Here is an 18249-nt window from a genome sequence, read left to right as displayed (position 1 = left end):
AACAACAGCAACAACCTTTTTTCTTAAGTACCTCATGCATTATAATTTTCTTCACCAAAATTTGGTCTATAAGGACATTTGTACATCCACCTAACCAATATTTAATATGTTTACATACCACAGTCATAATAGGAAAGGAGTAACTGGATCCCATTCTGTTGGGTGAAGGTAAAGCTTTAACTCCTTAAAAGCATATAATTAAATATAATTGAGGAGGTATACTAGACAATTTTGAGACTTCTTTAAATATTACTTAACCTTTTTTTAAGAAATAAACATTTTTAGATATTACAATATAAGTAAGAATCCATCAGCTTTAAAACAACTGTGTTACTTCCAAGAGTGTATGAAATTCATCATTAGTTCAGTATTTTTCAAAGGCATTGATTTTGTTGTTGTTGTTTTGGTGGGTGGAGGTTTTTTAAAGCTAAAATTAGAATAATGTAAGGTATAGTACTCAGTTAATAAAGACAGTAAGTATAGAAAAACAAAAGTGTAACACCTCAAGTCACAATATCCATGATTCTAAACAGTTCCTGTACCTATCTCATGGCTTTTCTTTTTCTTTTTCTTTTTTTTCTCCCCTCACCTTTAGCAATGTCCTTTAGACTTAGGAATTTCTTGGAACTGACACTGAATCCAGTGGATGAGGTGCTTACTCAGGGTTTTTGTTGTGTTAATTGGGTTTTTTTAATTTGTTTTTTTTTTACAGGTAGTGTTTGACCGCTTAAAAGGCATGGCCCTTGTTATCTACAATGAAATTGAATATGCACAAGCAGCTGTAAAAGAGACCAAGGGGAGAAAAATCGGTGGGAATAAAATTAAGGTGAGCAGGAGAATTTTAAACAGAAGCAAGACAAAAATTCCGTTTTTATCTTAACCCCTTTCATAGCCAGCACTTCGTAGGTTACTGATGATCAACATAGTGTGCAGAACTTGTGTGTATCTTCAGATTTTAAAAGGCATTCTCTTGACTTTTTTTTTCTCAAGTAGATGAAAACACAGGATGTGTTAAGCTGTGACACCTTCCCCAGAAACCTTAAGACATGCACTTCTCTGTGCTTTGGATACCACATGTATACCCTGTGGTATCTACACACCCAGAGGCTCAAACTGTTAGTCCAGCTTTCTGAATGGCTTTCTCTTCCTCCTCTTTTCTCCTCCTCAAAAGACTGGGTAACCACCAGCAACATAATCTTCTGTCTAATAAATCTGTTAAAAACTTTTCAGTGATTTGAAGGAAGTGCTACACTTAAATCACTGTCATAGATTGAAAAAGTGTTAACAAAACAAACCTTTAGTATACTTATAGATAACCATCTCCTTTTCAGCTGTGAATAAACTAAAATGTTCTTTATTTCATTTTCTAGCTATTGTTTTAGTAAATGCATGCCCAACAGTGATTACGGAATTTCGTTCATCCGTTTATGTAATTGATAGTCTAGATTCCTAGTAGATATTGCTTCAGTTTTCCATTTTGCTTTTCCCACTCCTTCAGAATTGGGTTCTAGAACTCTAAATTAGAATTCTGTGTCAGATTTGTAGGGAGTTTGATTTCAGGTTAACAAAATGACAGTTTTCCATTATGTAGACTGTGACTCTTCATTGAAATCAATAGTTATATCCAGAAGTTTCTCCAGAAGAGAAGAATTTGTGAATTTAAGCCTGAAGCTTGTATCAAATACCTGCTATTTATTTGTGTGGGGATTCCCCATCCCCCCCTTTCTTTTTTTAAGGTGGATTTTGCAAATCGGGAAAGTCAGTTGGCATTTTATCACTGCATGGAGAAATCTGGTCAAGATAGTAGAGACTTTTATGAACTGTTATTAGAAAGAAGGTATGTGTTTTTTACTTTGGAGTGAAATTTTAATTTTATTATTTCAAATACATAAAATTTGATTTTTGATGCTTAGTGCTGAGGTATCTGCATGTACATTTTGGGAGCTGACTTGACTATATTTTGTTATTAATCTAAATTATAATCTTTTAACTCCCCCACCTCAAAAAGATTTGAATGACTTTAAAAAAATTTCTTACCCCTTGTCTTTATCCTCATCCTCATAAATGTCATCTTTTTCCTTATATGGAAACATAAATTTATCTTGTGAATATAGTTTTCATTTGGCTTGTGACTTGTAGGGTAATTTATCTAAATTTCTCATTGAAAATCCTTAAAACCAAATTATCATTTCATATAAAGTGACATATATGTTATTCTGCCTTTTAGGGGCTTTTGATTTATTTTTTAAAAAATTTTAATTAAGATTATTGTAGGGGCTTTCAAAATGGGAGGTTTTTACTTTTTTTTTTTTTTTTACTTTTTAAGTAATTTATTTTTCCTGTTCTTACTGTTGACATTTACCTAATAGTTTTAAATCAATTGTGATAACAACATATGTTGAAATCCATTATAAACTGTGAAATCTACTACATATTTAGTAATGACAGTATCCAGGTTGTCAGCAGGTATGTGCACATATATTTAACTTCAAAACATAACCCAACATCTTTCTAAAGAATATAAATAGCATTCTTTTAGTAATCTAAGCAAAGGGAAGGTAAATCATCTTTCCTCCTTGTTAATATTTTTTCTTTCTTGGTATTCTAGTATTTGCTAGTTTTTTTCTGCTGCTTATAAGAAATGTATACACATAGTTCAGAATCAAGGTTTCAAAGTGGCAATCACCCTTATTCTTTACCCTAAAACATCGTGTCATGATGTTGAGAAGGCAGTGGTGGTTAATGGGAGAATTCATGTCTTCTGTGAGAGATCTTAGGTTCGGTTCCTGGCCATAGGATGTACTTCCTGGGCAGCCATTCCTTGTCTGTCAACAAAGCATTTTGTTTTGCTCTTCTGGTAAACAGGTTCCAGCAGAGCTTCTGGATGAAGATGGGCTAGGAAGAAATCTAAGGTTAATAGACTTCTGAAAGTTGGTCAGCAAACACCTGTGAGTCACAGCAGTCCCATCCAGTTATGTACAAGGTTGCCCTGAGGAAAGGCTAACTCACAACCACACAATGCTACCAGCTTCTCCAGTTGCTGTCCAAACTGGTCATTCATGTGATAAAGCTCTTTATCTACATGTGCTTTGGTGACTAAATCTCCCAGAATGTCACAAAGAATTTGTGTTTTTAAAAAAAAGTCTTGGGGGTGGGTGGGCAATAAAGGCCTTTCGGTGTCAAAAAAAAAAAAAAAAAGTCTTTAGCCCCCAAAGTTCAAGTATAAAAAGGACTCTTAACAACAATGAGCAGAATACTGAGCTCCTACCAAAAACCTATTTCTCTTCTTACTCTTTCTTTTCCATGTCAGTTTCTTTTTGTTTAAATTGTAGAAAGTACGTGTCCTTCGAAACATTCTCTCATAGGAGCACTCTGAACAGCAGATCTGAATCTCGCCCTGTGCCATCCTTACCATCTCGGAAATAGTCACTGACTACTTGGGAATCTTTAAATGAAAACTTCTGCAGCTTTGATGATTTCTTAGTAGTCAGTGATAATCCAGATCCCAGAAGATGAATCGTTCTCAGTCCTAAATGATACTAAAGAGCAAATACACTAAGTGATAATAGGAATTCTTAACCATAAGTGGTTGGAAAGTCTGTTGGAAGCCAGTTGTGCCAAAGATGTAAAAACATTCATTAGAATATTTTGTGTGTATATGAATTATTTTTTTTTTTTACATGAATTATTTTTAAAAGTACCTTGCAGTTGTTGGATAATGCTGTGCGGGTTTAATTTCTAGTAAATACCCACTTAAATGTAATCATTTAGTGATGATCTGCCCCCAACTTTGCTCCTTACTCAGAATTATTTATCCCTGTAGACTGGAATTATTTATTCCCGTAGCAAGTTGAGAGAGTCAGAGACTTGGGTGTCATTGTTACCCAGTTTGGCCCCATCTGGTGTCAAGTAGCAGTGCTTATAGAACACATTCCTTACAGTACAACTAGAGGATCTTTGTATAGAGCAGAAGAATCATCTCACTGTATAGTTAACTACTTGAAAAGGGGGTTGGGGTTGGTGATAAGAGGTGGAGATGTTACCCTTCAATGACATTTAAGCTCAGGAATGCAACCTGTAACTCTGGTTTTCAAACAGTTTACCAAGCAATTATTTCATTTGATTCTTTAAATACTATATGAGGGAGATAGAAGGGTGACTATTGTCTCATTTTACCTAAGCTCAGTGGCCTAATGTCTTTGCTAATAAGATCACAGGTTACTAAATGATTGGATTGTCTGCATTAAGCCTTGTGCTTCAGTGTAATTCTCCTCCGGTGGATGTAAAGGACCATATTATGATACAGATAAATTTCTCATTTACTTAAGGTAATATGGAAATTTGGATTGTGTGCCGTCATGTAGACAGTTATCTTAAAACCTAGCCTTTCTCTATGGATTTGGTGCTGGTTTGTGGCAAAATGACCAACTGCTCCAAGAAATTCGGATTGTTGATAAAAACAGGATCCGTTATGGTGCCTCCCTCAGGACAATGGTAAAGAAAATAGAAATCAGCCAGGATGCCAAGTACACTTGATCCTTCTGTGGCAAAACCAAAATGAAGAGGCGAGCTGTGTGCATCAGGCACTGTAGTTCTTGCATGAAGACAGTAGCTGGTGGTCCCGGTCCTGCAGCATCACCTCTGCAGTCACAGTGACGTCTCCTATCAGAAGACTGAAGGAAGTCAAAGACCAGGAGAAGTTCCCCACTTGAAGCATCTCAGGCTTATCATAAATGGTTTAATTTATGTAACAAAAACAAAACCCCAAAATAACAAAAACCTAGCCTTTCTCAACTCTTTAGGTACCTAGGACATACCTCTGCAAGAGCCCTTTGTTCAGGTGCAAGTTCTCAGCTAGGTTGTGCCCTGCATTTTTGTTGTATTTCCTTCAATATAGGAATTCTCATTTATTTTGTTGTCATAGAACTCAGGAAAATAGTTCTTTTGATAATAACTGAAGAGTGCTCCAGCATTGATATTTATACATACACACACACACCTAGGAATTCTAGAAATTTGTCATGATTTTAAGTATATTTTCCGTTTCTTTAGTTTAAAAGACAACTTGAAGCAGTGTTTTTAAAATATGACTTCAAGTCCACTATAAAGTGCACCTTCTAGGTATCTTGTTCACTTCAGAATTTGAGAAAACATCATGCATTCACCTTTATATGTGAAAATGTTACTTTCACTTTTTTTTTTTGTGATATGGTGGCCTAAATGTTCTCAGTAACATTTATTTGCAGGATCTGAATCCTGAGAATCATGTTGAACCCAGTTAAACCAGGTATCACAGAAACAATCCCCCTGCCACTGAATCAATTCCAACTCACAGTAGCCATATAGGATGGCATGAGATGGCTTCTGTCTTCAAGGCTGTAAAATCTGGATGGAAGCAGACATTTATCTTCTGCCGAGTGGGTGGTGCCGTTTTCAAGCCCGACCTGAGCGCTGAGGAGGAAACAGACAGAGAGCAAAAGCAAGGCACAGGAGACTGAGGCAAAAGCCAAGGCCCCCGAGCATTTCTTTTTCTCAGCATTCCATCACTATTGGAATAACCAGACTTCTTGATACACAGCAACAATTATCTAACAATTATATCTCTGGGGTTAGAAAGGAATGTGTCCTTGGATAGCCAAGAACTTGAGCTTTTTTTAATGATTTACTCAGAAAATCCTAAAGAGCACACAAAAAGCTTATCTCTGTTTGCTGCAAACTCTCAAGGACAATAGCTTCTCATTAATTTCCACAAGCCCTCTCAAGGACTTTTGTTCCTCATTAATTAAGCCTCAACAGCTGCTCTTCTGTGTTATGAGGTCTCATGAATGCACCCTATTTTCTTGGGACACATCTGCATGCTTGCCCAGGAAGCTGTTTTCAGCTTACTTCCTGCTGAATGTTCTTAAAGCAGTACTCTAGACTTAAACACTGACAGTTAACCAAGGTACAGTGGCTTCGGAAACTCTCACAGGTGGTAGATTTGAATCACTGATCTTTTAGTTCAGTAGCTGAACCCTTAATCACTACATTAACCAGAGCTCTTTATATCTAAAATAGTATGTGTTTATCTCTTTTAAGTGAGGATTCAGCATAAAAGAATATGTTGTTATATGCTATCAAGTTGCCTGCAACTCATAGCTATCCTCTGTACAATAGCCCTAAACCCTGCTGTATCCTGTGCCAATCTTATTTATTGTCCCTGACACACTTACCTCCACTACCCCAGTCACTGAATCAATCCATCTCATCGAGGGTCTTCCTCTCTTGTGCTGTCCCTCCACCCTTCCAAGCATGATGTCCCTCTCTAAGAACTGGTCCCTCCTTGCAACATGTCCAAAGTATGTCAGACAAAGCTGCAGAATCCCTGCCTCCAAAGAGCAGCCTAGTCTCACCCTCTCTGGGATGATCTTATTTGTTCTCCTACCAGTCTATGGCATATTCAGTACTCTTCCTCAGCACCACAGCTCAAAGGCATCAATTCTCCTTCTATCATCCCTAGTCATTGTCCAGCTTTCCAATGCATAGCAAGTGATTGCAAAGACCATATAACAATGCGTGATTACTGTTTTAGTTGTTTCAGGGTGGGGGTGGGGGTTTTTTTGTGTGAAAGTTTACAAATGGCATTGTTTGTTTTAATCAGTCAAAGTCATTAATTACCATTGATGCAATTAACTTTTTACCATCAATGTCTAAGCAACCCCATATTGTGTAGTCCTTCTGCCCATCTTCTCTATTTCCTTTTTTCCCCTTTTGTTTTCTTCACCCTCATTTAATCTATAGTATATATCCTGTTTGCTATTTTAAATGTAGTACGTGTAATGTCTGATTGTCTATTCATTTCAGATTGACCTTTCCTTCACACCTATTCCGATATAAGCATTATCTATCAAAAAAAGAATTATCTATCATTCTTTTCCTATTCTCCTGTCACTCTCCCTTTTCCATAACCATGCTAAAAATTATCCAAAAATGACTGAAACTGCACATTAACAGAGAACTGCCAGATGTGTAGGCATTGTATAGAAGAGGCTGTGGTACTAGAGAATATTATGGTTAATGTTAAATTAATCTTGGCTGAAAGTAGAGAGTACCAGAGGAATGTGTATCTGTGTTTCATTGACTATGCAAAGGCATTTGACTGTGTGGATCACAACAAATTGTAGCTAACCTCAAAAAGAATGGGAATACACTTGGTTGTACTCACATGAAACCTATATTTGGACCAGGTAGCAGTCATCAGAATGGAGCAAGGAAACAGTGCATCGTTCAAAATCTGGAAAAGAGTGTGTCAGGAAGGGATGTGTCCTGCTCCATACCTTTTCAGTCTATTTGCAGAACAGATTATTTGGGAGGCTAGACTTTATGAGGATGGATGTGGCATCAGGATTGGAGGAAGATTTCATCAACAGCCTGCGTTATGTAGATTATACAACCTTGCTTGCTGAAACTGAGGAGGATCTGAATGAAGCCTTTGTTGTAGAGGGTAAGAAGACTGTAGTCTTCAATATGGATTGAACCACAACATCAGATGACTAAGATCTCTAATATAAAATTAATATGTAGGTTATTTTATTTAAAATAAAAAATAAAAGTGAATTCTAGTAACTCACTTTTAAAAGTTAATGAAGAGAGAAAATTTTATTTCATGTAGTTCAACATATATAAAATATTATAATTTCAGTATATACGCAATGTGAATAAATTACTGAAACTTTTCTTTTCACCTAAATCTGTGAAATCCAGCAACAGATTTACATTTTCAGTACATATCAATTCAAACAAACAGAATTTCCATTATCAAATCATTATTTAGACTGTAGATCTAAATAACGGTTTAATAATGGCAAAGATTTTTAGAAGTAGAGTGTTCTAAATACCTACATGCAATTTAATCTCTAAGCGCCAAGGAACAAACTAATATTTTCTCTCTTCCTTTCTTTTTCAGAGAAGAGAGAAGGGCATCCTATGACTATAACCAAGAGCGTACATATTATGAGACTGTGCGTGCTCCTGGGACATATCCTGAGGATTCCAGGCGGGACTATGCAACTCGAGGGAGAGAATTTTATGCAGCAGAATGGGAAGCTTACCAAGGAGACTACTATGAGTCACGCTATTATGATGATCTTCGGGAATACAGGGATTACAGAAATGATCCTTATGAACAAGATATTCGGGAGTACACTTACAGGCAAAGGGAACGAGAAAGAGAGCGAGAGAGATTTGATTCTGACCGGGACAGAGACCACGAGAGGAGGCCTATTGAAAGAAGTCAGAGTCCGGTTCACTTGCGACGCCCTCAGAGTCCTGGAACATCTCCCTCCCAGTCAGATCGGTTGCCCAGTGATTCTGAGAGAAGGATGTATAGTCGGTCTTCAGAGCGCAGTGAAAGCTGTAGCTCACTTTCCCCTCCAAGATATGATAAGCTTGACAAACCTCGTGTGGAACGTTATACAAAAGCTGAAAAAGCAGAGAAAGAACGAACGTTTGATCATACTGAGAGAGGGGAGAGAGAGAGACGCTTAATTAGAAAGGACAAAGTGGATAAAACCGACAAGCAGAAACGAAAAGGAAAAATTCATTCCCCTAGTTCTCAGTCTTCGGAAACAGACCAAGACAATGAGAGGGAACTAAGCCCTGAGAAACCAAGGAACTCTAATAAATTGAGCAGAGAGAAAGCTGACAAAGAAGGCATTGCAAAGAACCGTCTCGAACTCATGCCTTGCGTGGTTTTAACGCGAGTGAAAGAAAAAGAAGGCAAGGTTATTGACCACAGCACTTTTGAAAAGCTGAAAAGCAAGCTAGATAATGACTCTGTAAAGTTAGCTGCTCTAGATCAAAAACTTCAGATCTCTCAAAACGAGACTACAAAATCTGACCTGTCTAAACTGGAATCTGTAAGAATGAAAGTGTCAAAAGAGAAGGGCCTTTCCAGCCACATAGAAATAATAGATAAAGAAGGCAGGCTTAAGCCCAGGAAACACCTCAAACCAGAGCAGACTGCTGAGGGGGTCAGTGCTGCCGAGCTGGAGAAGTTGGAAGCCAGGAAAAGGCGTTTTGCTGACACAAATACGAAAGCAGAAAGGCAGAAATCAGAAGTCAAGAAAAGCAGTCCAGAGGTGGAGGAGGCAAGGGCGCTTTTGAAAAAACAGCCTGACCTGTCATCTCGAGATGCCATTCTGCTAAGGGAAGGCGAGTCTGAAAGAAAGCCTTTGAGGAAAGAAATCCTTAAAAGAGAATCCAAAAAAATTAAACTGGATAGACTTAATGCTGTCCCTAGCCCCAAAGACTCTCAGGAGCCTACCAGTATTTCTGCTGGGGCTGGCTCAAGGGCCAACTTGGACCTCCAGGCGAGACTGGGAGAACCAGTTGGTGAATCTTCTGAAAACCAAGAAGTCTCATCAAAAAAACCAACTTCCTCCAAAGCCCAGCTCAAACAACTACAGCTGTTAGATGATCCAGGACCAGAAAGAGAAGATATTAAGAAAAACTATTGCCATCTTCATGATGAGACACCTGAACGCAAATCAGGACAAGAGAAATCACATTCAGTAACTGCTGAAGAAAAAATTGGCATTGATATTGATCACACACAGAGTTACCGAAAACAGATGGAGCAGAGCCGTAGAAAACAGCAGATGGAGATGGAAATAGCCAAGTCTGAGAAGTTTGGCAGCCCTAAAAAAGATGTGGATGAGTACGAAAGGCGTAGTCTTGTTCATGAGGTGGGCAAACCCCCACAAGATGTCACCGATGACTCTCCTCCCAGCAAAAGAAAAAGGATGGATCATGTTGACTTTGAAATCTGCAGCAAGAGAGAAAGGAATTACAGGAGTTCACGCCAAATCAGTGAGGAATCTGAAAGGACTGGTGGTTCTCCCAGCATCCGCCATGGTTCCTTCCATGATGATGATGACCCCCTGGGCTCCCCTAGGCTAATGTCAGTAAGAGGATCCCCTAAAATAGATGAAAAAGGTTTCTCATACTCTAATATAACAGTCAGGGAAGAGTCCCTAAAATTTAATCCTTATGATTCTAGCAGAAGAGAACAGATGGCAGATATGGCTAAATTAAAGCTCTCTGTCTTGCATTCTGAAGATGAACTGAGTCGTTGGGATGCTCAGATGAAACAAGATGCCAGCAGATTTGATGTGAGTTTTCCAAACAGCATAATTAAGAGAGACAGCCTTCGAAAGAGGTCTGTACGAGACTTGGAACCTGGTGAGGTGCCCTCTGATTCCGATGAAGATGGTGAACCCAAGTCTCATTCCCCCAGAGCCTCTGCATTATATGAAAGTTCCCGGTTATCTTTTTTATTGAGGGACAGAGAAGACAAACTTCGTGAGCGAGAAGAAAGACTCTCAAGTTCTCTAGAAAAAAACAAATTCTACTCTTTTGCCCTGGATAAGACGATCACCCCAGACACTAAGGCTTTGCTAGAAAGGGCCAAGTCTCTTTCTTCATCCCGAGAAGAAAATTGGTCTTTTCTTGACTGGGACTCTAGATTTGCTAATTTTCGAAACAACAAAGATAAAGAAAAGGTAGACTCTGCCCCAAGACCTATTCCATCCTGGTACATGAAAAAGAAGAAAATTAGGACTGATTCTGAGGGCAAAATGGATGATAAAAAAGATGACCATAAAGAAGAAGAGCAGGAAAGACAAGAATTATTCGCATCTCGATTTTTACACAGCTCAATCTTTGAACAAGATTCCAAACGACTGCAGCACCTAGAGAGAAAAGAGGAAGACTCTGACTTCATTTCCGGGAGGCTGTATGGGAGGCAGGCATCTGACGGAGCAAACAGCACAGCCGATTTCATTCAAGAGCCAGTAGTTCTATTTCATAGCAGATTTATGGAACTCACACGAATGCAACAGAAGGAAAAAGAAAAAGATCAGAAGTCCAAAGAGACTGAGAAACAGGAAGATACAGAGAATCCACCCAAGACCCCAGAATCTGCCACTGAGACTAAAGAATCAGAACTGAAAATACCATCATCAGCTGGGCCTCCTAGTGTCACGGTTGTCACTCCAGACTCGGCACCACCGTCACTAGAGAAGCCAGCTAATGAGAAACCTACACAGCTGCCTCCAGTAGCAGAAGAGAAGACTGTGGAGCCCGCCCCAGTCTCCGAAGAAGCAAAACCGGCGTCTGAACTAGCTCCTGTCCCCGTGGAACAACCTGAACAAGTAAACGTGCCCCTAGGAGAAGACTCCAGTCAAGATGCTGCGGCAACACCGTCAGTGGTTAAAGAAAAGTCAGCAGCTGACCAGCTGCCTTACCTGGATGCAAAGCCTCCCACTCCTGGGGCTTCGTTTTCCCAGGTAGAGACCAGTGTAGACCCAGAACCGGACAGTGCCCTGCCACTGTCCAAACCAGCCCAAAAGTCTGAGGAAGCCAGTGAACCAAAGCCAGAAAAGCCAGACTCCACTGCTGATGTTGAGCCTGATGCAAATCAGAAAGCTGAAGTTGTCCCCGAGGTCCAGCCTCAAGCTTCCGAAGAAGATCTAGAAGTTGAGCCTCCAGTTGTTGCAAAAGAGAAAAAGCCAAACAAAAGTAAACGTTCCAAGACCCCAGTTCAGGCGGCTGCAGCGACCGTGGTAGAGAAACCTGTGACACGGAAGAGTGAGAGAATAGACCGGGAAAAGCTAAAGAGATCCAGTTCCCCTCGGGGAGAAGCACAGAAACTACTAGAATTAAAGATGGAGGCAGAGAAAATTACAAGAACTGCTTCTAAAACCTCGGCTGGGGACACTGAACTCCCTGAGCCAAGTCTGCCGCTCAGCCGGACGAGGCGCCGAAATGTGAGGAGTGTGTATGCGACCATGAGTGACCATGAGAGCCGCTCTCCTGTGAAAGAGCCCGTAGAGCAGCCTCGCCTGACCAGAAAAAGGCTGGAGCGGGAGCTCCAGGAAGCTGCAGCAGCCCCTACGACCCCGCGAAGGGGGAGGCCTCCGAAAACACGCCGTCGGGCCGAGGAGGAGGAGGAGACTGAGGTGAAAGAATCAGGCGAGACCCTCAGACCAGCTGAAGGATGGAGATCCCCTCGAGCTCAGAAATCAGGCTCTGCTGGTGGCCCGCAAGGCAAAGGAAAGGGGAAAAATGACCCCAAACCAGATCCCGTAGCTGACCGTCCTGAGGCCGCCGCTGAGGTGGGTTTGCAAGGAATCGTGAAAGAAAACAACTCAAAATCCAGACTTGATAAAGAAGAAGCTGGAAGTGAACAGAAACACGACAGAAAAGAAACAGTTACAGATAAAAACCTAGTTGAACCTCCCCCGGTTGAAGTGGTGGAGAAAAAAGCAGTGCCTGAAAAAACCTCCAAAGCAAAGAGAGGGCGGGCCCGGAACTCCAGGTCAGCAGTGGACAGGTCTGCAAACGTGAAGAGCGTGGATGCTGATGCGGGTGCCAGTGCAGTCACAGGCGCTGCTGGGCTGGCCGGGGAGCTGGAAGGGGCCATAACAGCGGTCTCCCCTGAGAAAAGTGAGATCCCCCCAAAAGAAGGCAACTTATCATCCCAGTTGAAAAGTGATCCTGCTGATCCAAACAGGGAACCAGAGAATGATGTGTCTGACTCTAAACAGTGCCCAGAGACAACACAGTTGGCCAAGCAGATGGAGTTGGAGCAGGCCGTGGAGAACATTGCAAAGCTCACAGCAACCTCAGCCTCCTCAGCCTACAAGGCTGCAGAGGCACCCGAGGGCCTTACCGCAGAGGACAGGGACAAGCCAGGCCATCAAGCAAGTGAAACGGAACTTGCTGCAGCTATTGGCTCCATCATCAATGACATTCCTGGGGAGCCGGAAAACTTCCCGGCACCCCCCACATACCCTTCAGAGTCTCGATCAGATGCCCAGCCCACCTCTCAAGGGCCACAGCCTCCTGAGGAAGGAATGGAGCCTGAAACAGATGAGGCTGTGTCTGGCCTCTTGGAAACTGAGGCTGCTACAGAATCTTCTGTGCCACCCACCAGTGCTCCTGACACTTGTGCAGGCCCAGCAGATGCCAAGGAGGCCAGAGACAATACCAACGAACCCTCCCACCCAGTGCAAGAGGCAAAAGGGTTCAAGGAAGCAGAAGTTACTCGGAAAGACAAAGGACGCCAGAAGACGACTCGATCACGCCGCAAACGGAATACAAACAAGAAAGGAGGGGCTGTGCCAGAGCCGCCCCGTGCCTCAGAACCTGACCAGGCTCAGAGCAAGAGCCCGGCTGCAGTTGAGACAGTGGTACAAGCCCCAGAAACGCCACAGGGTGAAAAGCCCCACTCCACCTCCTCTGTGTCATGTGCTTCTGATTCAAGCAAGACGCCACCCAGGGAGAATGTATCCGAGGAGAGCAGTTTTGAAGAAAAGACACCAGTCAAAGGACCTGTGCCCCCAGACCTAACCACCCCTTCTCCACTAGTACCTGGGGATGATGACCATCAAGCCAGATTCAAGGTCCACTCAATTATTGAAAGTGACCCCGTGACCCCACCCAGTGACTCCAGCATGCCCACTCCCATGATTCCATCTGTGACCGTAGCAAAGCTTCCAGCCCCAGTAACTTCTGGTGGGATCTCACTTCAGAGTTCCCCCTCTAAGGTGACCGAGTGGATCACCAGGCAGGAGGAGCCTCGGGCTCAGTCTACACCATCTCCAGCTCTTCCCCCAGACACAAAAGCCTCCGATGTCGACACCAGCTCCAGTACCCTAAGGAAGATCCTCATGGACCCCAAATACGTGTCTGCCTCGGGCGTCACGTCCACGAGTGTCACAGCCTCCATCGCGGAGCCTGTCAGTGCCACCTGCACGCTGACCGAGGCTCCTGCTCCTCCAGAACCCAAGAAGCCTCTTGTAGAGGAAAAGCCAGTAAACGCCTCTGACACTCAAGCCGGAGAGCTGCCGGTAGCCTCTGACAAAGAAAAGACAACTCCAGTTATTGCTCCCAAAATTACTTCTGTCATTAGCCGGATGCCTGTCAGCATCGATTTGGAGAATTCACAGAAGATAACTCTGGCAAAACCACCTCAGACTCTGACTGGCCTGGTGAGTGCCCTGACTGGTTTGGTGAATGTCTCACTGGTTCCAGTCAATGCTTTGGCCGGCCCGGTGAACGCTCTGAAAGGGCCCGTGAAGGGCTCTGTGACGACACTGAAAGGCCTGGTGAACACTCCCGCCGGTCCTGTGAATGTCCTCAAGGGACCAGTGAATGTCCTGACAGGCCCCGTGAACGTTCTCACCACTCCGGTGAATGCTGCTGTGGGCACGGTGAATGCCACCCCAGGTGCAGTGAATACTGCCACGGGCACCGTCAGTGCGCCAACAGGCACGGTGAATGTTGCCACGGGGGCAGGGAGCGTCACAGCAGGGGCACCGGCTGGGGCATCAGGTGGTGTGACAGCCACAACAGGCACAGTGACCATGGCAGCAGGCGCGGTGATTGCACCGTCAGCAAAGTGCAAGCAGAGATCAACCGCTAATGAGAACAGCCGCTTCCACCCGGGGTCCATGTCTGTGATTGACGATCGTCCGGCTGACACAGGCTCTGGAGCTGGGCTTCGTGTCAACACCTCAGAAGGGGTGGTTCTCCTGAGCTACTCGGGGCAGAAGACTGAAGGCCCACAGCGGATCAGTGCCAAGATAAGTCAGATCCCCCCCGCGAGTGCAATGGACATTGAATTTCAGCAGTCGGTGTCCAAGTCTCAGGTGAAACCTGATGCCGTCACACCATCTCAGCCTGCACCCAAAGGCCCTCAGACGCCTTCAGGCTATGCGAATGTGGCCACCCACTCCACTCTGGTACTAACTGCCCAAACGTACAATGCATCTGTGAAGGCCGACCGCCCAGCCTTGGAGAAGTCTGAGCCCATTCACCTCTCGGTGTCCACACCCGTCACCCAGGGTAGCACAGTCAAGGTGCTCACCCAGGGCATAAACACCCCGCCGGTGCTGGTGCACAACCAGCTGGTCCTCACCCCGAGCATAGTCACTACTAATAAAAAGCTTGCTGACCCTGTGACACTGAAAATAGAGACCAAGGTGCTGCAGCCAGCCAGCCTGGGGTCGACTCTCACTTCGCATCACCCTCCTGCTCTGCCCAGCAAACTGCCTGCAGATCTGAACCATGTAAACTCAGGACCCAGCACCCCCACAGATAGAGCGGCTCCCCATTTGGCGGTCACGAAGCCAGACGCACATCCTCCTCGACCAAGTGGGCCTGCCCCTACTCCTTCCCCGTTCCCAAGGGCTTGTCACCCCAGCAGCACTGCGTCCACAGCGCTCTCTACCAATGCCACAGTCATGCTGGCAGCAGGCATTCCCGTGCCACAGTTCATCTCTAGCATACACCCGGAGCAGTCTGTCATCATGCCTCCCCACAGTATCACCCAGACCGTGTCCCTTAGCCACTTGTCACAGGGCGAGGTGAGAATGAACACACCCACACTGCCCAGCATCACCTACAGCATCCGGCCGGAGACGCTGCACTCCCCCCGGGCCCCTCTGCAGCCTCAGCAGATCGAGGTCAGGGCCCCGCAGCGCGCGGGCACTCCCCAGCCTGCCCCAGCCAGCGTGCCTGCTCTGGCTTCCCAGCATCCCCCTGAGGAAGAAGTGCATTATCACCTCCCTGTTGCTCGAGCCGCAGCCCCCGTGCAGTCTGAGGTGCTGGTCATGCAGTCTGAGTACCGGCTGCACCCATACACCGTGCCTCGGGACGTGCGGATCATGGTGCATCCACATGTGACGGCGGTCAGCGAGCAGCCCAGGGCTGCCGAGGGCGTAGTGAAGGTGCCACCAGCCAGCAAGGCCCCGCCACAGCCTGGGAAGGAAGTGGTCAAGACGCCTGATGCCAAAGCAGCACCTGCTCCCCATGGTGAAGCCCGCATCCTCACGGTCACCCCTAGCAACCAGCTTCAGGGGCTGCCACTGACCCCTCCTGTGGTGGTGACCCATGGGGTGCAGATCGTGCATTCAAGTGGGGAGTTGTTCCAGGAGTACAGGTACGGGGACATCCGGGCTTACCACGCACCTGCCCAGCTTGCTCACACTCAGTTTCCTGCTGCTTCCACCATCGGCCCAGCTTCCAGGACCAAGACTCCTGCTCAGGTGAGGAAGCCACGGCTCCTGCCTCATTTGTTAGGGATACACGGGGGCTCAGGAGACTTGAAGCAGTGGTGGTGTGTTAGGAATTATCCTTTTAGTCGGGAGGGTGGTTAAGCTAGAAGGGAGCTGGTCAGGCCCTTCGTGAAACACTACCTTTTTTGTGGGACTCACACAAGGCGAAGAACTTCTGAGTTGCAGGATGAAAGAGTGTCATCCCGGGGGATGATTTAAGGAGGTGGCTGCTTTCTGCAGGGGGGGGGGGCAACGACGTGATTCCCCAGAGTATCACCTGCAGTTCCTCTGCATCTCCTAGAGGCCGAGCCTCCCTGTGGCCTGTTGCAGGCAGGGTCTTTGTGTCCAGCAGACGCTGACTGTCCCCTCTGTCTTCTTCCTGACTACCAGGCCCCTCCACCAGAAGGTGAGCCCTTGCAGCCTGCTCAACCTGCTCCGTCGTCCACTCAGAGCACCCAGCCTGCTCCATCCACACAGCCCTCCCAGCCAGGACCGCCCTCCCAGCTCAACCAGCCTGGCCAGTCACTGGCCAGCAAAATGCCGCAGGTCTCCCAGGAAGCAAAGGGCACCCAGACTGGAGTGGTTGAGCAGCCTCGCCTCCCAACAGTACCAACAAACAGGCCTCCTGAGCCTCTCGGCCAGGTTCCGAGGGCACAGGTGGAAACAGGCCCAGCTTCCCACCCTTCTCCAGTGTCTATCTCCATGAAGCCTGACCTCCCGGCCCCTCTCCCTGCTCAGTCTGCTCCAAAACAGCCATTATTTGTCCCCACAACTTCCGCTCCCAGCACACCACCAGGACTGGTTTTGCCGCATTCTGAAGCCCAGGCCACCCCTAAACAAGATTCCTCTCCACACTTGACTTCCCAGAGACCTGTGGACATGGTTCAGCTTCTCAAGGTCAGTGAGGGTAGAGGGTTCCCAAGCTTTGCGTTAATGTCCTAAGATGCTCCAGTGGACTCAAGCCTAGCGGACTGCGGCTGGAGGGCCATGATCTCACTTTATTTGTTTCCTTTGAGCAGAAGTACCCCATCGTGTGGCAGGGCCTACTGGCCCTCAAGAACGACACAGCTGCTGTGCAGCTCCACTTCGTCTCTGGCAACAATGTCCTGGCTCATCGGTCCCTGCCCCTTTCTGAAGGGGGCCCCCCACTGAGGATCGCCCAGAGGATGCGGCTGGAAGCTTCACAGCTAGAAGGGGTTGCCCGGAGAATGATGGTAAGACCTGGGCGCTGAGTGAGCCACTGCAGAGGGAGAAGTCTCCAGCACCACTGTTAGAACCACCTGCCAGTAGGTCTGTAGGCCCAGAAACACAGCTCCAACCTCTCTCCCATAGGAACGGGAGGTGGGGGTCCCTGATGGGTCATGAGATGTGGTATTCTTGAAAAGGACAAGGAAACACCGCTTTCCCCACGCTCACAGAAACCAAATAGAAATCCACCCTGAGGTTTCCAAAGCTGTAGTCTCATGGAAGCTAAAGGCCATCTTCCTCCCTCTGAGGGGCAGAAGAGTTTGAACCTTCACCTCCTTCTTAGCAGCAGAGCACCTCACCACTGCATCCGAGCAAATGGCAGTGGGGTTTTTTTGAGGGATATGGGAGTGGTAGATTCAAAGTTGTTTCAGAGGTGGGAACTTTTAAAGACTTTGGAACCAGGTGCCCGGGTTGGACAGGCCTCCCTCACACGGGCTCTGACCACTGGCACCTGGCTTCTCTGCCCAGGTGGAGACGGATTATTGCTTGCTGCTGGCCCTGCCCTGTGGCCGTGACCAAGAGGACGTTGTGAACCAGACTGAGTCCCTCAAAGCCGCCTTCATCACATACTTGCAGGCCAAGCAGGCTGCAGGGATCATCAATGTTCCTAACCCAGGCTCCAACCAGGTCAGTGTCCTCCCTCTACACACGTGCACATTTTAAAGAAGCAAGCTGGGAAGCCGGCCTTAGCCTGCTGCCTTGGGCCTCTGTAATAGAGTGGTAGTTGCAGGGTGTGATGTGACTAGATTGTCTCTCCCGCCTTCTCCAGCCCGCCTACGTGCTGCAGATCTTCCCGCCCTGCGAGTTCTCGGAGAGTCACCTGTCCCGTCTGGCCCCTGACCTCCTTGCCAGCATTTCCAACATTTCTCCTCACCTCATGATTGTCATTGCCTCGGTGTGA

The 18249-nt window shown here is 45.7% G+C and overlaps 1 protein-coding gene across 1 annotated transcript in view; it reads left to right on the top strand.

The window, feature by feature from the left end:
* Positions 1-18249, top strand: part of SPEN (spen family transcriptional repressor) — a 128664-nt gene extending 110415 nt beyond the window's left edge. The window contains exons 9-15 of the mRNA XM_006883621.1: positions 713-826; positions 1737-1837; positions 7946-16091; positions 16491-16997; positions 17120-17314; positions 17817-17975; positions 18118-18249. Coding sequence (XP_006883683.1) covers positions 713-826; positions 1737-1837; positions 7946-16091; positions 16491-16997; positions 17120-17314; positions 17817-17975; positions 18118-18249 — 9354 coding nt within the window. The remainder of the gene's footprint in view (positions 1-712; positions 827-1736; positions 1838-7945; positions 16092-16490; positions 16998-17119; positions 17315-17816; positions 17976-18117) is intronic.

Source organism: Elephantulus edwardii, unplaced genomic scaffold (genome assembly GCF_000299155.1).
Source record: "Elephantulus edwardii isolate Elephantulus edwardi_28Jun2011 unplaced genomic scaffold, EleEdw1.0 scaffold00028, whole genome shotgun sequence".
NCBI classification, from domain to species: domain Eukaryota; kingdom Metazoa; phylum Chordata; class Mammalia; order Macroscelidea; family Macroscelididae; genus Elephantulus; species Elephantulus edwardii.
Note: the sequence above shows the minus strand (reverse complement) of the source record. Positions and strands in the feature narration are given on the sequence as shown.